We start from the raw sequence: 20,804 nt of genomic DNA, 5'->3' as shown, positions 1-20,804 counted from the left end.
CTGAGCCGCTGTGACCCGACCCGCTGTCAGAGTCGTCTCCGCTCACCTCTGTGCAGATTCATAACAGAGGGTCAGCGTTAAGTGTGGAGAGATATGAGCGTTCACTGAGCGCTGAGGGTTTAGGGTTTTAAGCTGCTGGCTGGTGCATTGTGGGAAATGTAGGATCTAGTGTTTGTAGGGCTTGACCCGGACTACAGAATAACAACATGTTTGGAGTTTGACTCACCTTTAACACAGCTCTGAATGACTGCAGCACACATTCAATATCTCAGATCAGGCTCACCTGTACCACAGGTTTGTCAAGTTTACACTTTATTAAGAATATTTATGCGTCTCACTGAAACAGATCACTTTTCCTTGTTTCCATTCATCCTTTTTCCACGCCTGCCCGCAGCAGATTTATAACAGATGGGAGCAGCGACTCGTGTTCTGTTTGCTGCCCGAGCTTCATTCATGTAGCCGTAGTGTTTGGAGGACAAAGTGAGGAAGTCCAGAAGGTGAGGAAGTCCAACATGTTGGTGGACCGGTCTCGGCTGCAGGGCGGAGATGATCTGCAAGGACATGGTCACACAGAGTGCACACACAAAGCCAGCAGCTGCATCTAATGCAGGACTCTTCAGTGGTATAATCCCTCTGTCTGCCTGCATCGACGGCCGGATTAGACTCCAATCTGTGGAGGGAAGTGTGGCTCCTGGGAGGAATGCTGTTTGGTTTTTTTTTTTTTTTCACTGAAGTCCTCAGCACCACCAATTTCCTCCTGCAGCCACATCTGTGGAGCACATGCTCGTATAGGAGGGACGCAGGGCGGACGCCAAGCCGAGTGGAGCTAATAACCGAGCCATACGTCGCGTCTGCTGCTCACATGCGCCTGATCCTGATTAACTCTCAGGGAGAGCAGAGCCAATCACACAGAGCGGCCAGCGTATCCATTACACATCGTACTCGTAAAAAAACAAAAAGTATGCAACGTGTTTCAGAGTAAAAAACCAAGAAAAGACGCAGAGACACTCAGACTTTCCACCAATTGTCTTTATTTTCCCTCATTTTGTTGTGAAGTGAAGAGTTTCCTCTAAAGAAAACAAGAAGTTAGCAGGAAATCAAACCACAATTATAACTCAAGCTAATTGAAGCCTGTCATATTTTGGGGCATTAAGAGTTTTTTTCCCCCCGTCAGTGGAAAAGTTTATAGGTCTCCCTTTGATTGAAATACACAAACATCGTGTTTCTTTGCTTGTGTAAAGACAGAAAGCTTAAAACAGAAAGAATAGTTCACCAGGAAGCAGGCAGAAGGAATAAAGGACTTTAATACGACGACAGAAACATGACTGTTCACCTTTAACCTCAGGAAGCATCCAAACTTAAAGTCAAAGCTCCTGTGACCACTTTTTATCTGGATATGAAACGGACTAAAATGATTCTGACGTCTCTTTATGACCTCTCACCCCTGGCTGCAGGGTCGGTGTCACGGCTCGGCCTCACTATACACGACTATTCTCTTTGTATTGGACGCGACATGCGAATAGGGCAAAGGATTATGGGATGCCTGGCGAGCAGGCGCAGGCACGAGGCGAGAGAAAGGGGTGGGACAAAAGTTCAAGAACATACAGTGGACAGTTTTCAAATGAGTGTGATGTGAGCTTCATGATCCGCCATTTGATTGGATATTCTGGATTCTCTTGTGATTAACAGGAAAGACTTTTCCCCGGCGTTCAAACCGGAAACAATATGGCGGCTTTTTCATAACGTAAAAATACCTTTTTATACATAAACAGAGCTCTGAAATCTCCTTCTGGAAGCATTTGGTGCGATATACAATATGTGTCATGTTTGTTTGACCCTCATGGTGTACGCTCTGCTGTGATTGACAGCTGCTTGTTCGCGCCATGGTTCACGCCCACAAGCAGCAGGGTGACTCGGGGGTGGGGCAGCACGCTTCAGAAACAATCTGGAAAAATGTCCACGCCAGTGATTCACTGTCAGTATCATGTTAGAGATGTAAAACAAAGCTTCTGAGACATTAAGTCAGGAAACGCCATCTACAAGATCGGCACCGAGAGAAATTGCGCGTCTTTGTCCACAGGGGGCGCCAAATTCAACACAAACTGAACGTCCCTCACATGAGGCTCTCACACATGATTTCTGCATGTGAACAAAACCAGACACATTTCTCCCTCCGATCATATGCTGGATTTTGTCTTCAAGCACCCAAGTCAGGGTGAGCAGATGTGAGAACGCAGCAGGAAATAATCTGGAAACTACAGGGGCGGGGGGCATTTTTAACCTTCCACCATCATGTGACCAGTGTGACCTTCATGCACATAGTGAAACAGAAACAGCTTTTTCCAAGAGTGACTCTTTACTCATCAGAAATCCGACTGATTCCATTTTTATTTCTTTATAACAGAGAGTTTCTAATTTATCTGCATCTGCAAAGAAAGTCAGAATTCTCCAAATTTGGAAAAGCAGACTTCAAACAGCTGCAGTTAATTAATCCAGACAAAGGAGAGGAGCGAGCTGAACATTTTACAAATATCTGTGGTCGACTCGGAGAACAAAACGTCTGATTTTAAACTTTTCTGCAAAACTCTGAAAGACATTCAGCACCTCAAAGAAAAGTCAGAGTATTGTTGAGACGGATCAAAGTCTTAAATCACATTAAAGACTTTTTTTCATCCAGCAGTTTCTCTAATTCAACATGACATTCAGAGACATGTGGCAGAGTCATACTGCAGGCTGCAATCTGGACACCAGGACTCCTCGAAGATTAGATCCTTGTGTTATCCTTTAGTCGAGCTCATACAAGATGTATGTCTTTATCTCTGTACTCACAGTGTCCTGTGTATCTGTCTGCAGCTGATCCAGGTCTGTCGGTGGACTCAGACGTCGTGGCTGAAGCTCAGAGTGGATCAGCACCAACACCTGAAGGTAACACAAACATACGACTTCACTGACAGCTGGTCGGCTTACCATCGATCTCCTGAAGTTCAATACAAGTGTGGAAATATTTAAGAGGAAGCTTCATGCAGCGTGTTATTTTATGAACAACAGGCAGACACAGTGGCGGTGTTTCCTGACGTCTTGTCATCACCGGGACGCTGCCAGGTTTGTGCTCATGCAGAAGCCAAACCCAACATTTCTCTCGCAGCACTTCAACAGAAGAAGCTGCTGAATGACGGGACTGATTTTTTTTACGTCAAGAAATACTAAATGTTGTGCACCGTTAGAACGTTTTATCTACCAGGGTCATTGCAGATATTTTAAGTCGTGCTTTAGAAAATCAGCCAGTCAAGTTTGAGTTACTGTTGTTAACTGTCTTGGTAAACACAACCCTGGGATTTTGAGTTTCCTCTCGGGCGTCCAGGCGTCTGCTGCCCGTGGCTGTGAAAACTGAAAGGAAATGCAGGCGGACCTTAGCTGACGTCGCCTCAACCAGCTCACTCTGCTGGGTTCAGACGCGTTCTCCTCCGTGTCAGACGATAGTTAATTTTTTTTTTTAAAGGTTTATTTTGGGGCTTTCCTTGCCTCCATCTTGGATTGAGGGCAGAGGACAGTGGGGGAATGACATGCAGGAAAAGAGCCACAGGTTGGACTCGAACCTGGACCGCCCACATGGAGTACTGAACCCTCCGTACATAGTGCGCGTGCATTAACCACTAGGCTACCGGCGCCCCAACAGTTATTTTTTTATAACATAAACACGCAATGATAATTGAACAATGTATGTTGTGTTGTTCTTACTCTCTGATGTACGTCGCTTTGGGTTGAAGCGTCTGCTAAGTGAATTGTAGAATTGAACAGAAAACTTAATAACCAAAAGAAAACGAGGACACAATCAGCTCCAAACATCCAAAGATGATTTTTCCTTCTGCATTTTGAGAATGTGGCGTCCTGATGGGTGCCCCGTGTTCAGTGCGGCGTCCTGGTGGATGTTTAGAGTTCAGTGTGGCGTCCTGGCGGGTGTTCAGTTGCGGCGCCCTGCCATCAATCATGTTCTAATCTAAAGGAAATCTTCCTCAGAGCTGCGGCGGGGTCAGTCTAATTCCAGAGTACAGTCATGGAAAAGTGCAATGCGAGGACTGAGCGTCGGTTTGAAATGAGAACTCATGTAACGGTTTTCAGGATCATTTTATAACAATTCTTTGATATGAAACAGAAAGCTCTGCAGGGCTCAGTGTGCGATTATTCTTCCTGTCTTATAATTGTTATTTTAGGAAGTCGTTCAGGCTCATTGGGACCTGTTCAAGGAGAACATGTAGTCAGGGTGGTCCCAGGGGTCACTTTGTGTAACTCACTCAGCCAGCTCATGAAGAATAGATTATGATGGGAATAACGTTGATGATTAGCGTTTAGTCTCTGACCTCACAAAGCAGCGAATCGTCAAACACCATCAGCATAAATCATTCCTACAGCTCTGTCAGTTAGGGTGACGTTTAAAATGTAAAGATAACGTTTTCACATCAGGATTCATTTGTTCTTATTAACTCAACTAAACTTTATGCAGGTCTCTTTTTGCCGTGTGTGAAATTTGAAGTCTTGGCTGGATTATTTCTGTGTGATTTCTGCCTTCTTCATTCTTATAGGACCAATCAGTGAGATGTGTAGTGAGTGAAATGATAAAGTGAGCTTACTATATGATCAGACATTAAGGAAACATGCTATGTTGAAGTGCTGGCTTCTCTGACAACAATGCAGCAGCCAGTATGTCCTCCTTCTAACTTTAGATTCTGGTCCTGAATGATCTGGATTTGTTTGGACCAGAGAAGGTAGACGGTTTTAAGGCACCCCCACACGGCCGTTTTGGACACCCCTCGGTTTACCAGATATGAGAGCAGTTATCAGGTCAACAGGTGTTGCAGTGATGGAAGCGGGCAAGAGAACTGCTCAAACTAGGATCAATGTTGGAGATACTTTTGAAAAATGGAGAGAGGTTAGAACACAGAAAGGTTTACAGACTGATGCAGAGCTGGATAAACACTGAAGCTTCAGTGTCCACCACATGGCAACCTGAGTGAGCATCAACTCTAGAGAGGAGGGGGCGGGGGGAGACAGCTCTCTACAATGTTTAGAATTTGGACTGCAGTACCCATTTTAACCACTAGGTGTTCACAGGCTAATTCAATATAACTCTTCATGAAGTCCTCTATTAATAAAGTATGTTGTTTAACTCTCCAAGCAGGAGTACAGCGGGTTAGCAGACCAATAGGAGAGGTGAGGCACGGCTCATAAAACAGTTTCTAGTCAGGAAAGTGTAGACCAGTACACAGCTGAGCCTTCCCAGTCTGCAGAACACGGACAAAGTCTGCATCAACGAGGCTATGATGGTGCTAACACTAACCGGCCTCCCATCAGAATCTAGAATTATTAAATTAAATTAAATTATAACAAATCAGAATATATCAATGAAAACTTGTTTCAAACTTCATGTTATGGATGCACTTCGGTGTAAACACAGTATATGAAGGCTGATACCCAGCTCAGGCTGAACTGAACAAAGTCAAAGGAAAGCAGAAGTCAAGTTCACACGATCTCTTTCACCTGTGTTTGCTCTGTGTGTTTAGTGGGTTTCATTTTCTCACAGCTGTGTGAACTGCTCTGAAGTCCTGTCAACACTAACCTCCATCTTATTGTGGTTGCTGTTTCTCAGAAACACGTTTGATTGAGGAGAATCTTCATGAAGTTAGTTTTGCTTTAACCAAACATCGTTTGCTGTGTTTCTTTGAGCGGTCGTTTGTCAGACAAACAGGCCGGTTGTCCGAGCAGAGCAGCTTTTGGACTGGAGCCAGAGCTCCAGCTTTGAGAGAAAGCTGCTTTTCATTACCTCTATCTCTCGGGAAAAGGACTAATCAATCAAGCACTCCAGCCTTGATATTTGAGCCATCCCTGCCTCCATAAAAGTCCTCTCCTAGTCACAATGTAGGCTGGCTTTGGACCTGCGGTGATGAAGGCTGAATCACACAGTGGATTGCTGTAAGTGGGCCAGCCTGCATGCAGGCATGCCGCCTTTATCTCTGCAGGAGTGCATTACACTCTGTGAGGGAATGGTGATGGATAACAGTGTTTGAAGTGTTGATTCAGAATACAACAGCCAAAATTGGGCAACAAACATGGATCTCTGTCGTGCTTCTAAAAACCAAAACATTCCAGTCTGGACTGGTCTGGACTTTTTTCCACATGATTGAAGATCTTCTTTTTTTTTTTTTCCAGAACTTTGTACCCAGTGATTTGTGCTTCAGTTATCTGTCATTTTTTCCTTTATTGGGAAGGACAGCTGAAAAGAGAGGAAATGTTGGGAGGAGAGAGTGGGCGATGATATGCAACAAGGGCTAACACTGAGCTGACCCAGCACCCATCCATCCATTATCTACACCCCTTTTCCTGTTCGGTGTTGTGGGGGGCTGGAGTGGATCCCAGCTGTCATTGGACGAGAGGCGGGGTTACACCCTGGACTGTTCACAGGCCAGTCACAGGGCTGACATGTAGAGACAGACAACCAGACACACTCACATTCACACCTACAGACAATTTAAGAGTCAGCAGTTAACCTAACTAACCTGTTTGGACTGTGGGAGGAAGCCGGAGTACCCGGAGAGAACCCACACATGCACAAGGAGAACATGCAAACTCCACACAGAGAGGCTCCTGTCAGACAGGGATTCAAACCAGGAACCTCCTCACTGTGAGGCGACAGCGCTAACCACTGCACCATCCTGAACCGACACCCTTACTTCCATATTCCAGTGCTTTAGATAGTATAGTTTCAGGTCAGGTTTGTCCTGACGTCCCTTTCCTCAGCAAGATCTTGAAGCCCCTCCTTGAGGATCCTGAGGTGTTCCAGTACATGTGGGATGCGTTATCCTTCCAGTGAACTCTGTGTCCACCCCAGGTTATCCCACAAGTTATTGTGACATGCTTGGAAAATCTTCAGAGCAAGGCACCCAGGAGGCATCCTAATTAGGTGCCTGAAACTTTTCAGCTGTTTCTTTTTGGATGCAAAGAACCAGCGGCTCTCCAACATGAGATACATGAGCGCCAAACTCTTGTTTTTTTTGATCGATTCCCAAAGATCAGTGAGGGTTCAAACACAGACTGACCTGTAAGTCAGAAGCTTTGCCCGACTTTTAAGCTCCCTCTCCATCAGGAAGGTTCAGAACAACTCTTGCACACCTTCTGCCGCTGCACACACACCTGTCTGTTACTCTCACAGTCCATTCTTACCCTCACACATGAACAAGACCTCGAGATAAACTGCTAATGGTTACCCACTTGGAGAAGACAATCCGTCATTCTCCAGCAGAGAACCATGGCCTCAGACTTTGAGGTTCTGACTCTGATGACATCCTCATCCAGCTGGCTTCAAAGGATCCTCCCTCCAGCTGGAGGTCACAGTTTGAGTGACCAATAGAACCACATCATCTGCAAAGAGTAGAGATGCAGATGGTCCGGCTAGGTACAGCTACATCATGCCACTCAAGCTGTTTTTACACAAGCACTCTTAGAAAATCCTAGAACATTTGAGGCATGCTGTCCCTGAAATCTTCCTAAGTTGGGTGTTCACATATGCACCTCATAGCGGACTTAGACTCTCAAGACAGGAAGGAAATAGAATGATGCAGTCGAAGCAACACAGCCTGATGCAACGATGACACATTTCTGCTTTAATCTCTGTTTTCATCTCAATGAAACGTCTAGTTTCAGGAAGTTTTCAGGAGCTATGTAAATGTGTGAAAGGCTACTAATAGGTCCAGCCTGTTTTTATTTAGATCTCAGAGATGACCCCAGAGTCTCAACGCGCTTTCCAGTCTGCAACGGGCCAATCCTTAGACCTTTGGTGGTCAAGTTGACATGACATGTCAGGCCTCCGTGTATAACATCTGTCCTCTAATCACGCCTGCAAGAATTATTGAAGCTGTTTGATCTGTCCTGTCCTGCCATGCCCTCGCACGCTGATTCACACACTCAGAGAGCTGCTGTAAGTCCTTAAACGAGGGATGAAGACGTTATAATTAAAGAGCAGCGTGCTGACATCACTCGTGTGCAGCCTCGCTCTGTGGAGAGATCTGCTGCGGCCGGGGAGGGGACTCTGGGCACACGAGTCTGTGTTTCCGTTCATAAACTTGAAGTGCAGATGGTACAAAGATCCAGGAGACTTCTGAGTGTGTTTATTAATGTCTCTGCACCGCGCCATCCCTCTTTCTGTCCTTATACAGTCATCTGCCCAGCGAGGAGATATCCTCACAGACACTCAGACATTCCTGCGCCAGCGCTGAGGTCAGAAACTCTGATCAGCACGTTCACTCTGAACCCTCTGAATCCTATTATTCTTCAGCAGAGCCCAGTCAGTCTCTCTGAAAAGTCAACACTAGCCGTTCTCATATTTAGTTTGGCTAATTGCATCGTTGTTGTGCGTCTCCTGAGACACGTTTAAGTAAAGCTTTGAGTATTCACGAGCGAGCTTAATTGAAACTTCAGGCCTCGGGAACACTCAGCACCCCGTCACTCTGCAGAGAGGAAAAACAGAGCCCGAGTCATTTTTCATTTCTTTGCTCTCTGGTGGCTCGCTAACTTTTTTTTTTTTTTTTTGCCTTTGTCCTTGTTTACCTTTGTTTTTTTTTCTGTCTCTGTCGTTCTCTTTCCATTACCGAAGGCCGTTTATCCAGCTTTATTTCATCTGCTGTCAGCCACACTCCCGTCCTGCAGGACCAGACCATGTGGTCTCCAATCAACTCTTGGAGGGGGAGCTGAACAGGGGCCAGGAGACGTTAGAGGGGGGAAAGGCTGGTCGCACAGTTTATAGGGTTATACTTTGTTTAAAAACCATAAAGTCTCCGTTATTTATATGTTTATGGAATTGAAAAGTATCAAGACTTTAAAAAATAAATCTATTGAGAGAGAGAGAGACAGGGAGAGAGAGACAGAGAGAGTGCCGTCTAAATAACACGTCATTGCCAGCATTTTTAGAGAGTGTGCAGAGGTTTGTGTGCAATTCCTTGTGAGTGCTCAGGACTTCTGTTTCTGTTACCGTTGTATCGAAACATATACCGAGATCTTTGCTTTCTTACTATTCACTAACAAACACCACAACAAGAAAGATATTGATTTAGAATAATTTATTGTAATATGCATGGAGGAGATCGAAATGATGAATTGGAAGATAGAGGGTGGATAGATGAAGTGGATGAAGGTTAGGGTGGAGGGAAGGAGGTTAGAGTGAAGGGAAGAAAAGATGGAGGCAAGGATAGAAGGACGAAGGAAGAAGGACTTGTGTCAGCTGATGTAGGTACGACGTGAGGAAACCAGAGGGGTTGAGACTCTGGGCGGGGGAGAAGTTAAGAAACAGAGGGGTTTGAGGGAGAGGGATGTGAAATCGGTGGCAGAGGAATAGGAGTGATTCAGGCGTGCTTAAATACGCATGGAACAGAAATGGGTTGTGTTTGAGGCGTGGTCTATGCTCCTGAGCCAAGTTTCAAAAACCATATTGATTGTAATGAAGTTAAAAAATTTGATATCGAGACAACCCTAGTCATCTGTCCAGCACAGAGGTTGAGTAAATAATGGGTGTAACCACAGTGACAGATCGGTTTGTCGACTAACTTTTTGAAGCGGTGAGATTTGCATTTGATTCGCCGCCATGTTGATCTTCTCCTTGAGCAGGAGGACGAAGAGGGTGGAGCAGGAATTTATGAAAGTCGGTCTGCTTTTTCTGCAAAAGTGCCGTAACTTCGCTCATCGAAGTTGACTTTGTACTTTCATATTGATTCCATGAGGGCGCAATGTCGGTTTGCCAGTCTGTGAGTTCACATTGCATTTCTGCATTGTGAAAACACGGCACAGCTGGAGCTCCACATACACAGTCAGTCAGACATGCACGCACACACACACACACACACACACACACACACACACACACACACACACACACACACACACACACACAGCGCTGCGCTCCCCCACTGGCTCAGCTGATCCCGTCTCTTCCTGTCTTATTTGAAAGAACACAAAAAAGGAGATTTTTTTTAATACTTTCCAGCAAGATCACTAAGAAAACAAAAACACAACAGCTGGCTACAAGAAGCTCCAAATAATCCTGAGTCTTAATTAATGACTGCGGCCCTCAATTAAACACTGTTCATCATCAGCTGCTCCCAACCAAACAGAATCTGCTGTAACAAGGGGCACAAGAAGCAAAATATTTACTTCATCAGGAAAGTCTGCTTCGCTTAATCCACTTACGCCCGTCAGATAATTGTGCCCTCGCTCCTCGTTTACGTCCGAGAGAAAGAGAGAAAGAGTCAAACATCTGGAGAGTGAAATCCTCTGTTTTTTTATATTCTGATATTTGTGTGCTCATCTTTTTGATAATAGAGAAAGTCTTAAAGTGGAGACGGATTCCTAAAAGAGTTTATGATTAATCTGAAAGTCTACGGGTAAAGGCGAGCGAGCCTGCACGCCATCAGTCACGTAAGGAGAACCATAAATAGAGCCGGACCTTTAAGGAGAAATGTTACACTGAGCAACTTTAATCTAATGTCACAGTTCATTCTAAACAACTTACAGCTTGAGGTCGCTCGTCTGGACTGAATTTGATCCAATCTGGTTTGTTTCAGTGTTTTGATTTGTCTGAGAGACGAAGCTGTTTGTGAACAATTAGTGAATAATCTCTCCTCAGTTAACCCCTCGTGTACCTGCTGACTCAGCCAGAGGTTTTGTGCAGGATGTTTTGGCAGAGGTTAACATGTCTTATTCAGAGTTTTTAACCTCGCCTGTGTTTCCTCTCCTGCAGGTTACTTTCTGGAGTTCCAGGAGCCCGTCAACAACATCACACACTTCCAGGGTCAGACGGCCACGCTGCACTGCAAAGTAGCAGGAAACCCCCGCCCGACCATCCGCTGGCTGAAGAACGACGCCCCCGTGGTCCAGGAGCAGGGACGCATCACCATCCGCAAGATCGAGGCCGGATCCAAGCTGCGGATCCAGGACCTGGACACGACTGACACGGGGTACTATCAGTGTGTCGCCTCCAACCTGCTGAAACACATCTCTGCTACGGGCGTGCTGTACGTCAAACTGGGTACGGATCACATTCACACTTAAAGTCAGACGGAGAAACTACAGGAAGTAAAAGTTTAATTTATGATCTTTAGCTCGGAGAGGAACTTTGCCTCTCATGTTGTGCTACCTGATCAAGTCTTTAACTTTTTGTGTCCACAGGTCAGATGCCCACACACAGCCCAGACGAATCGTGAGTAAACACTTTCCTCACACAAACATGTTTGTCAGCGTGTGTTAGAATTAATGAGCGGTGCATCTCTTGGCGATTTGAATGTGAGCATTTTTTTAGTTGCTGCACTCACAAAATCTCAGATGAAATTAGTTCAACCTTTTGGGCGCAGTGCCACGCTGATCGATGTCCCCTCTCGCTCACTGACCAATCACAATCAAGAAGGGGAGGGTCTTCCGATCGTAACTTTATCAACAACAATGGAGGAGGAGAAACTAATCCGAAACTCATAGTTTCTGTGTTTCCTTGGTGAGGTTTCTCTGAAACCAAATATTACACATAAAGGAGTGATTTAAAAACTGACTTAAAGATCACTATACAGAATGGCTGTGAGCCAACTTTGGTTACCTAGCAACAGTAGTCTGAATCTGAGGTGGTGGCGCTGCCAGAGCAACAACAAAAAAGATGTTAATGGACACAAACCTGCATTCTGTTAGAACAGAAACAGGCCTGTACATATTGTGACATTGAAAGGTGGAGTTAGTAGCAGTTTGTAAACCCAACCTTCAAACTGCACACGCTAGCACAAGCTAACCGCCGGTGTTTTTCACCTACCTGTCCAACAGGAAGTAAACCAACTCCACGTCCACGGGTAAAAGACAACACAAGGTTCACCCTCCTTTTAGAACGAGCTTTATCTGCTTGGGGTTTCTCCACACTGTGATTATATTTTCTCTTCTTTGCTGCAACGTCAACGTCCGGCATAATCACTGAATTGTATCCACTCCTACACTCACCTGCTGCGCTGTCATTGGCTGGAGGAAACACACCACCTCCTCGTCCAGAAACGTCCCGAGTCAACCAGAACAAAGCAGAACAGTAAAATCCAGTCAGAGGACAGAGTCTCTGCAGACACAGACACCACCACACATGTACAGAGGCCCAGAAGGGACGATGGAGCAGCTTTACTTTATTTTATTTTGAAGGAACAAGCTGCTGACTCTACCTTTTAGGTGGAATGATTTGTTAAGGTCATATTTTGTTGTTTGTTGTTAAAGTTTGACAATGATTTAGTTTTTGAATCAAAGCTTCAGTTTAATGATGGTAGCTAACCACCTGTTAGACGGGCTAAATGTTTTTGAGGTGAGGACGGATTCAGACGCTGGAATTCAGGAAATGACTGCAGTTAATGAATATCCTTGGAGGTGTTGAAGTGTTAATGCATGTTTGTGGTGTCTGAGGTGTTTGCCCAAAGCTAATGTGAACATGCTAAGACTTGACAAACAGTCATACCTGCACCGAGTTATTAGAAACGGCTCAGACCTTCATCGTTTAGCTCGGCTGCACCGAGTGATGAAACCATGAGGGGCGAGGGAGGACTCTCTCTCTCTCTTTCTCTCTTTGTGGGTTTGAGTCATGAGGATTCAGAGTTCAGAGCAGACGAGAGGAGCAGCAGTCGTGGTTTTGGAAAGAATGCTGAATCATGTCCTTGTTGCTCAGTGACTCTTTCAGGGAGATTATCTCATCAGCCAACAATACGACTCCTCTGACCTCTTTAATCTGCAGCTGGTTACAAGAAAAGGCGTTCAATGTGCCCACTTTCTTCTGATTGGCCAGCTCTCTGCAAGCCTTAAGGGTGGGCAGAACGCAGTAGGGCTGCTCTCCACAACTGGGAGAAGAGAGACAAATTAGATTTATTGTGTTAGTCCGACTAAAACTGGACTTTTAAAGTACCTGTAAACATTGAAGTCTGAATGAAACTGTTCAAAGTTGGACTAACACGCTTAGATAATGTGGATGGACTTCAATTAACTCTGACATGTTTACACCTCAATCTGAACCAAACTGGACTAGGCGTTCTGAGCCGCTCCACAGTCCCCACGCCAGACTTTGACCCGTAAATCAAACAGCATTAGCGCGTAGCTTAGCATAAGTCACATAATCATCTGCCTTCGGATGTCACCATAAGCTAGAGGGTTAGCATGCATTGTGTTTGAACTCAAATGAAAGCGTATGAAATGTACAGAGCTGTAAAGTTGTCCGTGTTTGACCACCACTTTGCCGTTTGCTAACTTTTTAGCACTTTCAACCTGAAGGCGGTCCAGTAGTAAATACCTAAAATGGGGCATATCGCTACCTACCGTAGCAGAGCAGCACATCTTAAATAAATGGATTCCCTTTAAGTGGATGTACACTGGGACAAGGTCAAAAGTCATATTACATGGGCTAATCGAGCTGCAACCATAGCTCGACTTAAATGTGCGTTGAGACTATGTCCATGTCTGTGGTGTAAAGCGATGCCCCCTAGTGACAGCTGTGATTGTTACAGGTAGAAGGCACTGATGTACCCTTAGCCTTCAGCAAGAAGAACAAGCTAGCAAGCTAGCACACAGAATTAAACAAGAATAGAAGCAGACTTTTAATTCGATGCTTAACAACATATTTGTTCTATACTTAATATCTTAAAAAATATTTCAGTAAACTTTTCAAACGGTTCCTGCTTGCTTCACAGAACAAATCAGGTTTCTGTTTGTTTGACGCTGTGGTCGAGTGAGAGGATAAAAACGAACGTCTCCTGTTGTTGGTGGAAGTGTTGGATGTTGTGTGTTTTGTCCTGCACTGTGTTACTGCTCCGTCTGTTTAACTCTTCACTCTCTCTGGAGGCTGTTAGCAACGATTCTGACATCTGACTGGTGGCGTTGACGCAGTAAGAACTCTGGGAACGGCGTGTGTGTTTAAAAACAACGACATGTCGAGGAAACAGTCTCTGAGTTTATCTCTCTGCTGCTCATCATTCACACTGACCACACACAGACACACAACCAGAACAACCTCTCTAACATAACAGACCTTCAGACCAACATAAATCATCGTCTCTTTGTAATCATAGTTTCACACAGACGCACGCACACAGACGCACACACACACACACACACACACACCCACACACACACACATATACACACATACACACAAGCACACGCACACACACGCACACACACGCACGCACACACACACAGTAGTAGTAGATAACAGATGGCTGGAGCTCTTTTGTAAATGTAAAAAATTTAAAAATGAAGTTTAGTTTAACGCTGTTTAAAACTGCGACCTCTGAGTGCCGCCATGTTTTCAGGCTAAATGAGAAAAATCTCTGCATAAAGTCAGGGAGTCATTTTCTCAAACTGGAACACAGCGCACACTTTGATAAACAAAGAAGGGGGAAAAACATATTTGTGGACTGTTGCATCATGTTGCATGAAGTTGAAACAAAGCAGCTGCTGATGTTGTTTTAATAAAGGATCTTTGATCAGAGCCTGCTGAGCTGTAAGTGAACCACACAGACGACACTGAAGGAGTCGGCGCTGATTCTATCAAACACATTCCTAACATGATTCCAGGTTCACCACTCCGACAGCTTCATCAAACTATTCTGGTGGTTGTGGTCGATTTTTATCTCAGCTCAGCGACTGAAACACACACCGACTCCTTTTTCAGGAGACTAAAGAGGGAGGAGAAAAAGAAGGACTCAAACCTCATTCTCAAAGTAAAACAACATGGATGTCTTCTTTTATTAGTTTTTAATAACGTTTAGGACTCAAAGGATTCAGAAGCATTACTCAAAAGCTGCTTTTTTTAAATCTAATTCATGCAGACCACAGGATTTATTGTCAGTTTGTCCTCCCGCAGCGAGCGGCTCAATGAGATAACTGCTTCATAAATCTGATTGTAAGTATAAAGACGTCCTGTGTTCACTGAATAAATCAGAGCAGCGGCCTGAACATCAGAGGTGATTTTAGCGAGTGTGTGTGTGTGTGTGTGTGTGTGTGTGTGTGTGTGTGTGTGTGTGTGTGTGTGTGTGTGTGTGTGTGTGTGTGTGTGTGTGTGTGTGTGTGTGTGTGTGTGTGTGTGTGTGTGTGTGTGTGTGTGTGTGTGTCTGCTTTTAGCTCAGCCTGTTTGTTTTGTGGATTAGGACTCGAGTCGGGCTGGGAGACTAAGTCCAGCACAAACATGACACGAGCATGACCCGAGCACAGAGCGAGTCAGAAAACACGTTCAGATCAGAGCGCTTAAACCGACATGACTTCCTGTACAGACCGACACGGACCCCGCAGGTCAACACAAAGATCAACACGTCTACAGGCGGAGGAGAGAGCCGACTGATCACTGAGCTGCTCCTCAGGACGGTTTTATTACACTTTTGATTCTGTTTGTCAGAGGTAGCCTGAGACGAGACACAGACGTGTCTGACAAAGCAGCAGAGTCCTCTAAATGACTCTATGATGAGAATATGTGTCTTTCTATCAAAGCTACGTGTAGTTGAACAGAATCTCAATGTGAACTAAAGAGTGGAGGAGAACACACTGGAGAACAGGAAACATGCAGCAGCAGGTTCATTAGAGCACGGAGATGGTAGAGGTGGCGTGCAGACAGTCTATGGTCGTGCAGCGATCACAGGGAATAAACGTCACCACCCCCTCCCACTCACTCCAGGTGAATTCTCCTGATTATATCCTGCTGCGTTCTCACATCAGCTCACTCTGATTTTCTGCAGAATAAATACAAGGAGGCTGGAGGAGAAACATTCAGCTGTTTGTGTTCACACATGACGCTCCTCCTGCAGGTTTTCAGGAGTTTTCTGCAGGTGTGAAAGCACTATTTGTGAGTTTTACAACAGTGCAAAGGTTTTTAAATAATGCACCTTTTTTTAAACTATACATCTAACCAGATGAAGGAGTTTAGAACGACCATGTGCTGTTGTTTGCTCTGATGAATTGCCCCTTCAGCCCAAGCAAGTTTCAGACATAAAACATAACTTCTTTATTTCATGTTTCTGTTGCACGATGAAGGATCATTTTCAGACTCAGTTTGTGGAGTGGTCAGTCTGTAATGTTGCTCCTGTTTTTGATCCTTGCACAAAGACACAGCTGATAAACAAACGTGCAGTTATTCAGCGACAGCATGAAGGTTGAGTTTTTTCTGGATTCATATTTGAAATGGTTGACTTTTAGGAGGCAGGACTGCACACAGTACAATGCCTGGTTTTATTTCAGGGCTTATAAACGGGGTCAGGTTGAGCAGCGGGGCCTCATGAACGTTGGGCTCTGCAGGAAGTCGTTTTCTGCCGCCTGTCATCACACTTTACAATCGCCCCCTGTGTGTGTGAGCAGAGCCAACATTGATTCAGTTATGGACTCGCTGTTGTCGTCTACCTGAGACTGTTGGCCAATTCAGTATCAATAAACGCTCTCTACAAACCAGGTTGCCGACTGTTTCCTGAATACAGAGCCCGTCTTTCTCTGGGGGAAAAAGACTTCATCTTCTGCACTTGTTTAGAGACTGTTAAAAAAAATACAGTGAAGTTCCCTGAAACTCGTCAAAGATTTTTCCCATGTTGAATTAATTTCATTTCGTTTGCTGGTTTGGCTCATCGGGTAGAGCAGGCAGAGACTATTTTGCTTTCGACGTATTGGTTGTAGGTTCCAGCCATGATGAAGGCGACCTTCATTTCCTGTCTTCTTATCAGCTGTCCTATCAAAAAAGGGAAACATTTTCAAAACAATAATACAAATTTACAGCCACATAATATCAGTTTCATACTTAAACTTATTACCTGTGAGATGTTCCATTTCTGGTTGCATGAACTTAAGTAACGAGTCAACGGGACGGAGTGCAGGTTCTGTGTCTCTCTAACAGAAGGGTAGCTCATGCTAACTCACAGCTGACTGCAGATACTTTGCATGAATCCAGAAACACAAACAGACAAAGAAGTGTGCAGAACTTTGTCTGTTCCTGCATACACTCCTCCTCCTCTCTGATAAGATATTGTTTTCTTTGAAGGAGGGTCCTCACTCCTCACGTTGGTGTTCTGCTTTTAAGGGTTAAACTCAGATCCTGAAGGAAAACCAGAAATCAGCCTGCTAATGACTTTTCCATGACATAATGGTTTACAATCCTTGTGTGTGTGTGTGTGAGGACAGATTTGACGAGCTGCAGACATGACCGTTTTAAACAACGGAGGAGAAATCCAAACACAAAGGCCTGTTCCTTCCAGTTAAAGCTGCTTCCCTTTCTCATATTGCCTCGCCGTTAGCGTCCGTGTTAATGTCTTTACTGGCTGAGATGAAGACTCTTAAGAGTCTGCACACATGAATGACAGACAGCGTTTATGGAAAACTCTAAAAATTGAATACTGGAATGGTTCCTCTTCATTTGATGGAAAGATTTGTTGTTTTTCCCGTCTTGGTTAGCATTGACTGACAGCATATTTTTCAGCCTGTCTTAATCTGCATCTCCTTATTTAAAGGTCACATATAAAACAAAATCCACTTCACCATGTTTCTCTAACACTAATATGTATCGCTAGTCTGTCTACAAACCCCCCAATGATGAGAAAAGTCCATCCTCTCCGTCTTTTACCTGCTCCACTTTTCAGAAAATGTGTGCTCAAACAGGCTGTTTGGAGATTTTCCCTTTATGACATCACAAAGGGCAGTAGCCCCTCCCCCAGGTGGGTGACACTCCCACAGCTAGGTGTTTGTTCTGCCCTCTGAGTCTGCCTTCTCACCGTAAACAATAGGACATGGAGCGAGAAAGACCGAGTACACCCAAGCCCTTCCAGAGAGGGGGCGTGGTCATACACCGCTCATTTACATTTAAAGGTACAGACACAGAAACAGCCTGTTCTGAGCAGGGCTGAAATAGAGAGGTTTATAGGCATGATCAAATACAGGATCAGAGTTGATTTAGAACAAGAAACGTCACACACGTTTTGAGGAGCTCTGAAACTTATTTACACTGATGAAGAGGAGGAGGTTATGTGACCTTTAAATTATATCTAAACCCCCTTTTTATTAGTGATGCATGCTCCCTTTGGGGTCAACAGTTTCCTCATCTTGGGAGGTTTAAGCATCTCTACTGTGACCCTCTTTCTACTCACTTTCTCGTGATTCCAAAAAGAAAGCAAAAGTATTTCTACTTTGAAGCATGAATGAAGAAACTGCAGACTGATTGGCTGTTGTTTTTATTTCAGATGCGAGTTATGCTCTTCCATACAAAGTGAAAAATGTCCAGTTTCCCATCTGTCATGCTGTTATATGTTCGTAAAGCAGCCTCTGTTTCCCCTCACAGATCACGTGATAAAGGTTTCTGTCAGCCGTACCGAGGCATCGCCTGTGCTCGCTTCATCGGAAACCAGAGCATCTATGTGGAGTCTCTTCAGATGCAGGGCGAGAGTGAGAACCGCATCACAGGTGAGAACAAACACAGGTTTATTATTCATTATAAGATGAGTATAATTATTAGTACTAAAATATCTTACGCTTTATTAATTTGTGTCTCTCTCTCTCTTAGCTGCCTTCACCATGATCGGCACCTCCACCCACCTGTCGGATCAGTGCTCCAGCTTCGCCATCCCGTCCTTCTGTTACTACGTCTTCCCTCTGTGCGACGAAGGCGCTCGGGCCCCGCGCAAGCGTCAGCTCTGCAGGGACGAGTGCGAGGCCCTGGAGAACGATCTGTGCCACGCCGAGTACACCATCGCCCGGTCCAACCCCATGATCCTCATGCAGCTGGAGCTGCCGAAATGCAACCTGCTGCCGCGACCCGGAACCAGTGATGCTGCTTCCTGTATGAGGATCGGAGTGCCGCAGGACAAACTAGGGCCATGTAGGTTGATGCTCAAGTGCAACACTGTCATGTTCAAGGGTTTGTGATTTGAACTTAAAGGGGACATATTATGAAAAATCCACTTCTACAGTGTTTCTGAACATATATTATATAATAATAATTTTATAATTTATACTTAAATGATCCCGCGAGGGGAAATTCGTTTTTACACTCTGTCTAATGAACATGCTACACAAACATAGGCCGAAATACACACACATGCACAAACAGGATCCTATGGACATGCACTAATGGAGAGGTCTCAGAGTGAGGGGGCTGCCCACAGTGGGCGCTCCTGAGCTGGTGGGGGGGTTTGGTGCCTTGCTCAAGCGCACCTCGGCAGTGCTCAGGAAGTGGACTGGCACCTCTCCAGCTACCAGGCCAATTTCCGGACATGAACCGGCGACCCTCTGATTCCCAACCCAAGACCCTACAGAATTAGCTACTGCCGCCCTTTATTAGGTTATTTGGGTGAGATGTGGATGTGAAATAAACCCATCCAGTCCTTTGTTTGTGGTCTGCATAAATCTTACAACACAGAGAAAAATGCTCCAATTTGCTCTCCTTGTGATGTCACAGTGGGATTCTGGTAAAAAAATAATCCCCTCCCCTCCCCTGGTATCTCCACCCATGGACTCCACCCCCAGACTAGAACAAAACTTTTGAGCAGGTCCGCCATTTTTATTCTCTCTACAGAGGAGTGATGTGTACTGGGAAAACTCAGGGGGGGTCATTGCATTTAAAGAGACACACACACCAAAACAGAGCGGTCTGAGAGAGCCGGTTTATACAGGGTCACAAACCTCCTCTGGTGCTTGATTCATGTTATATTTTGACCAAAGCACAGCACAGATGTTTTATTTAGACCACAGGGGACTGTTTGAAAAGGTGGAGTAGGGGGATAATATGTCCTCTTTTAAAGCACATGCACCTCACAGCTGAAGGCGTTCCCTGTAGGACCGGAGTAGAGGGGACGTCAGGACATGGTGTAAAAAGAACGACAGAAGTGGCCAACGCAGCTACAGATTCTGACTCTACATTGAGAATAATTGCCTTAATACCAGTGTTACCTTTAGTTTGAGACATTCACATCTCAAGGTCACCCGTCTCAGAACATCGTCACTGACTCCCTGTGTGCTCCTCAGATTCACCCTCAGATCACAGCTGTTACAACGGGAGCGGAGCGGACTACAGAGGAACGGTCAGTGTCACAAGGTCGGGTCATCACTGCCAGCCGTGGAGCTCTCAGTACCCCCACAGTCACCACATGACCAAGGACCAGCCCGAGCTGTGGGGGAGTCACAACTTCTGTCGTAACCCCGGGGGACAGATGGAGGCGCCCTGGTGCTTCACCCTGGACCCCCATGTCAGAGTGGACCTGTGTGACATCCAGCCCTGCAGTGAGTGTCTCTTCGTACTTTCTGGGATCTTTGATATATTTTAATGATACTTTGAGTTAATGAATATTATAAGCAGGCTTTCCCAACCTTGGAGTCACATGGAATTAAAATGGGGTCTCCTGAAATGTCTACTTATAGATCAAAGTAAAAATATTTAAGTATTCAGCCTTAATTAAGCAACACAACATTATCCAGTTCAGCAGACGTTGTACTGTGAGCCACAGCCCATAATTATAGCCGTAAACAGTGATTATGAGGTTATGGATTATATCTGTTAATGGTCTAGTAATTGTAGAAACATGTCATAGAGAATAACGCATCAAAAAGTGCTTCAAAATGAACAATAAAGAGCCAAAATGCCACAAATATGCATGAGGAATAACTGCATTTTATTATAAAGCTATCATTGTTATCAAAAGCAGATCAGTCTCAAACCCGACCTAGAAAAGGTGTTTTATATCAAAAACCATAATCAGTCTCAAAAACTAGACATCAGTCGTTCTCTACATGACGCTAAGATA

At 44.9% G+C, this 20,804-nt stretch overlaps 1 protein-coding gene across 1 annotated transcript in view; it reads left to right on the top strand.

Annotated features, from left to right (window-relative positions):
* Positions 1-20,804, top strand: part of ror2 (receptor tyrosine kinase-like orphan receptor 2) — a 48,053-nt gene that overhangs the window by 21,710 nt on the left and 5,539 nt on the right. Inside the window, exons 2-7 of the mRNA XM_020649384.3 lie at positions 2,854-2,925; positions 10,781-11,068; positions 11,209-11,239; positions 18,347-18,468; positions 18,569-18,883; positions 20,029-20,283. Of these exons, the coding sequence (XP_020505040.1) occupies positions 2,854-2,925; positions 10,781-11,068; positions 11,209-11,239; positions 18,347-18,468; positions 18,569-18,883; positions 20,029-20,283 (1,083 nt within the window). The remainder of the gene's footprint in view (positions 1-2,853; positions 2,926-10,780; positions 11,069-11,208; positions 11,240-18,346; positions 18,469-18,568; positions 18,884-20,028; positions 20,284-20,804) is intronic.

The sequence above is a fragment of the Labrus bergylta genome, chromosome 17 (assembly GCF_963930695.1).
Source record: "Labrus bergylta chromosome 17, fLabBer1.1, whole genome shotgun sequence".
Classification (NCBI taxonomy): Eukaryota; Metazoa; Chordata; class Actinopteri; order Labriformes; family Labridae; genus Labrus; species Labrus bergylta.
The sequence above is the reverse complement of the archived record's forward strand: the minus strand, read 5'-3'. Positions and strand labels throughout refer to the sequence as shown.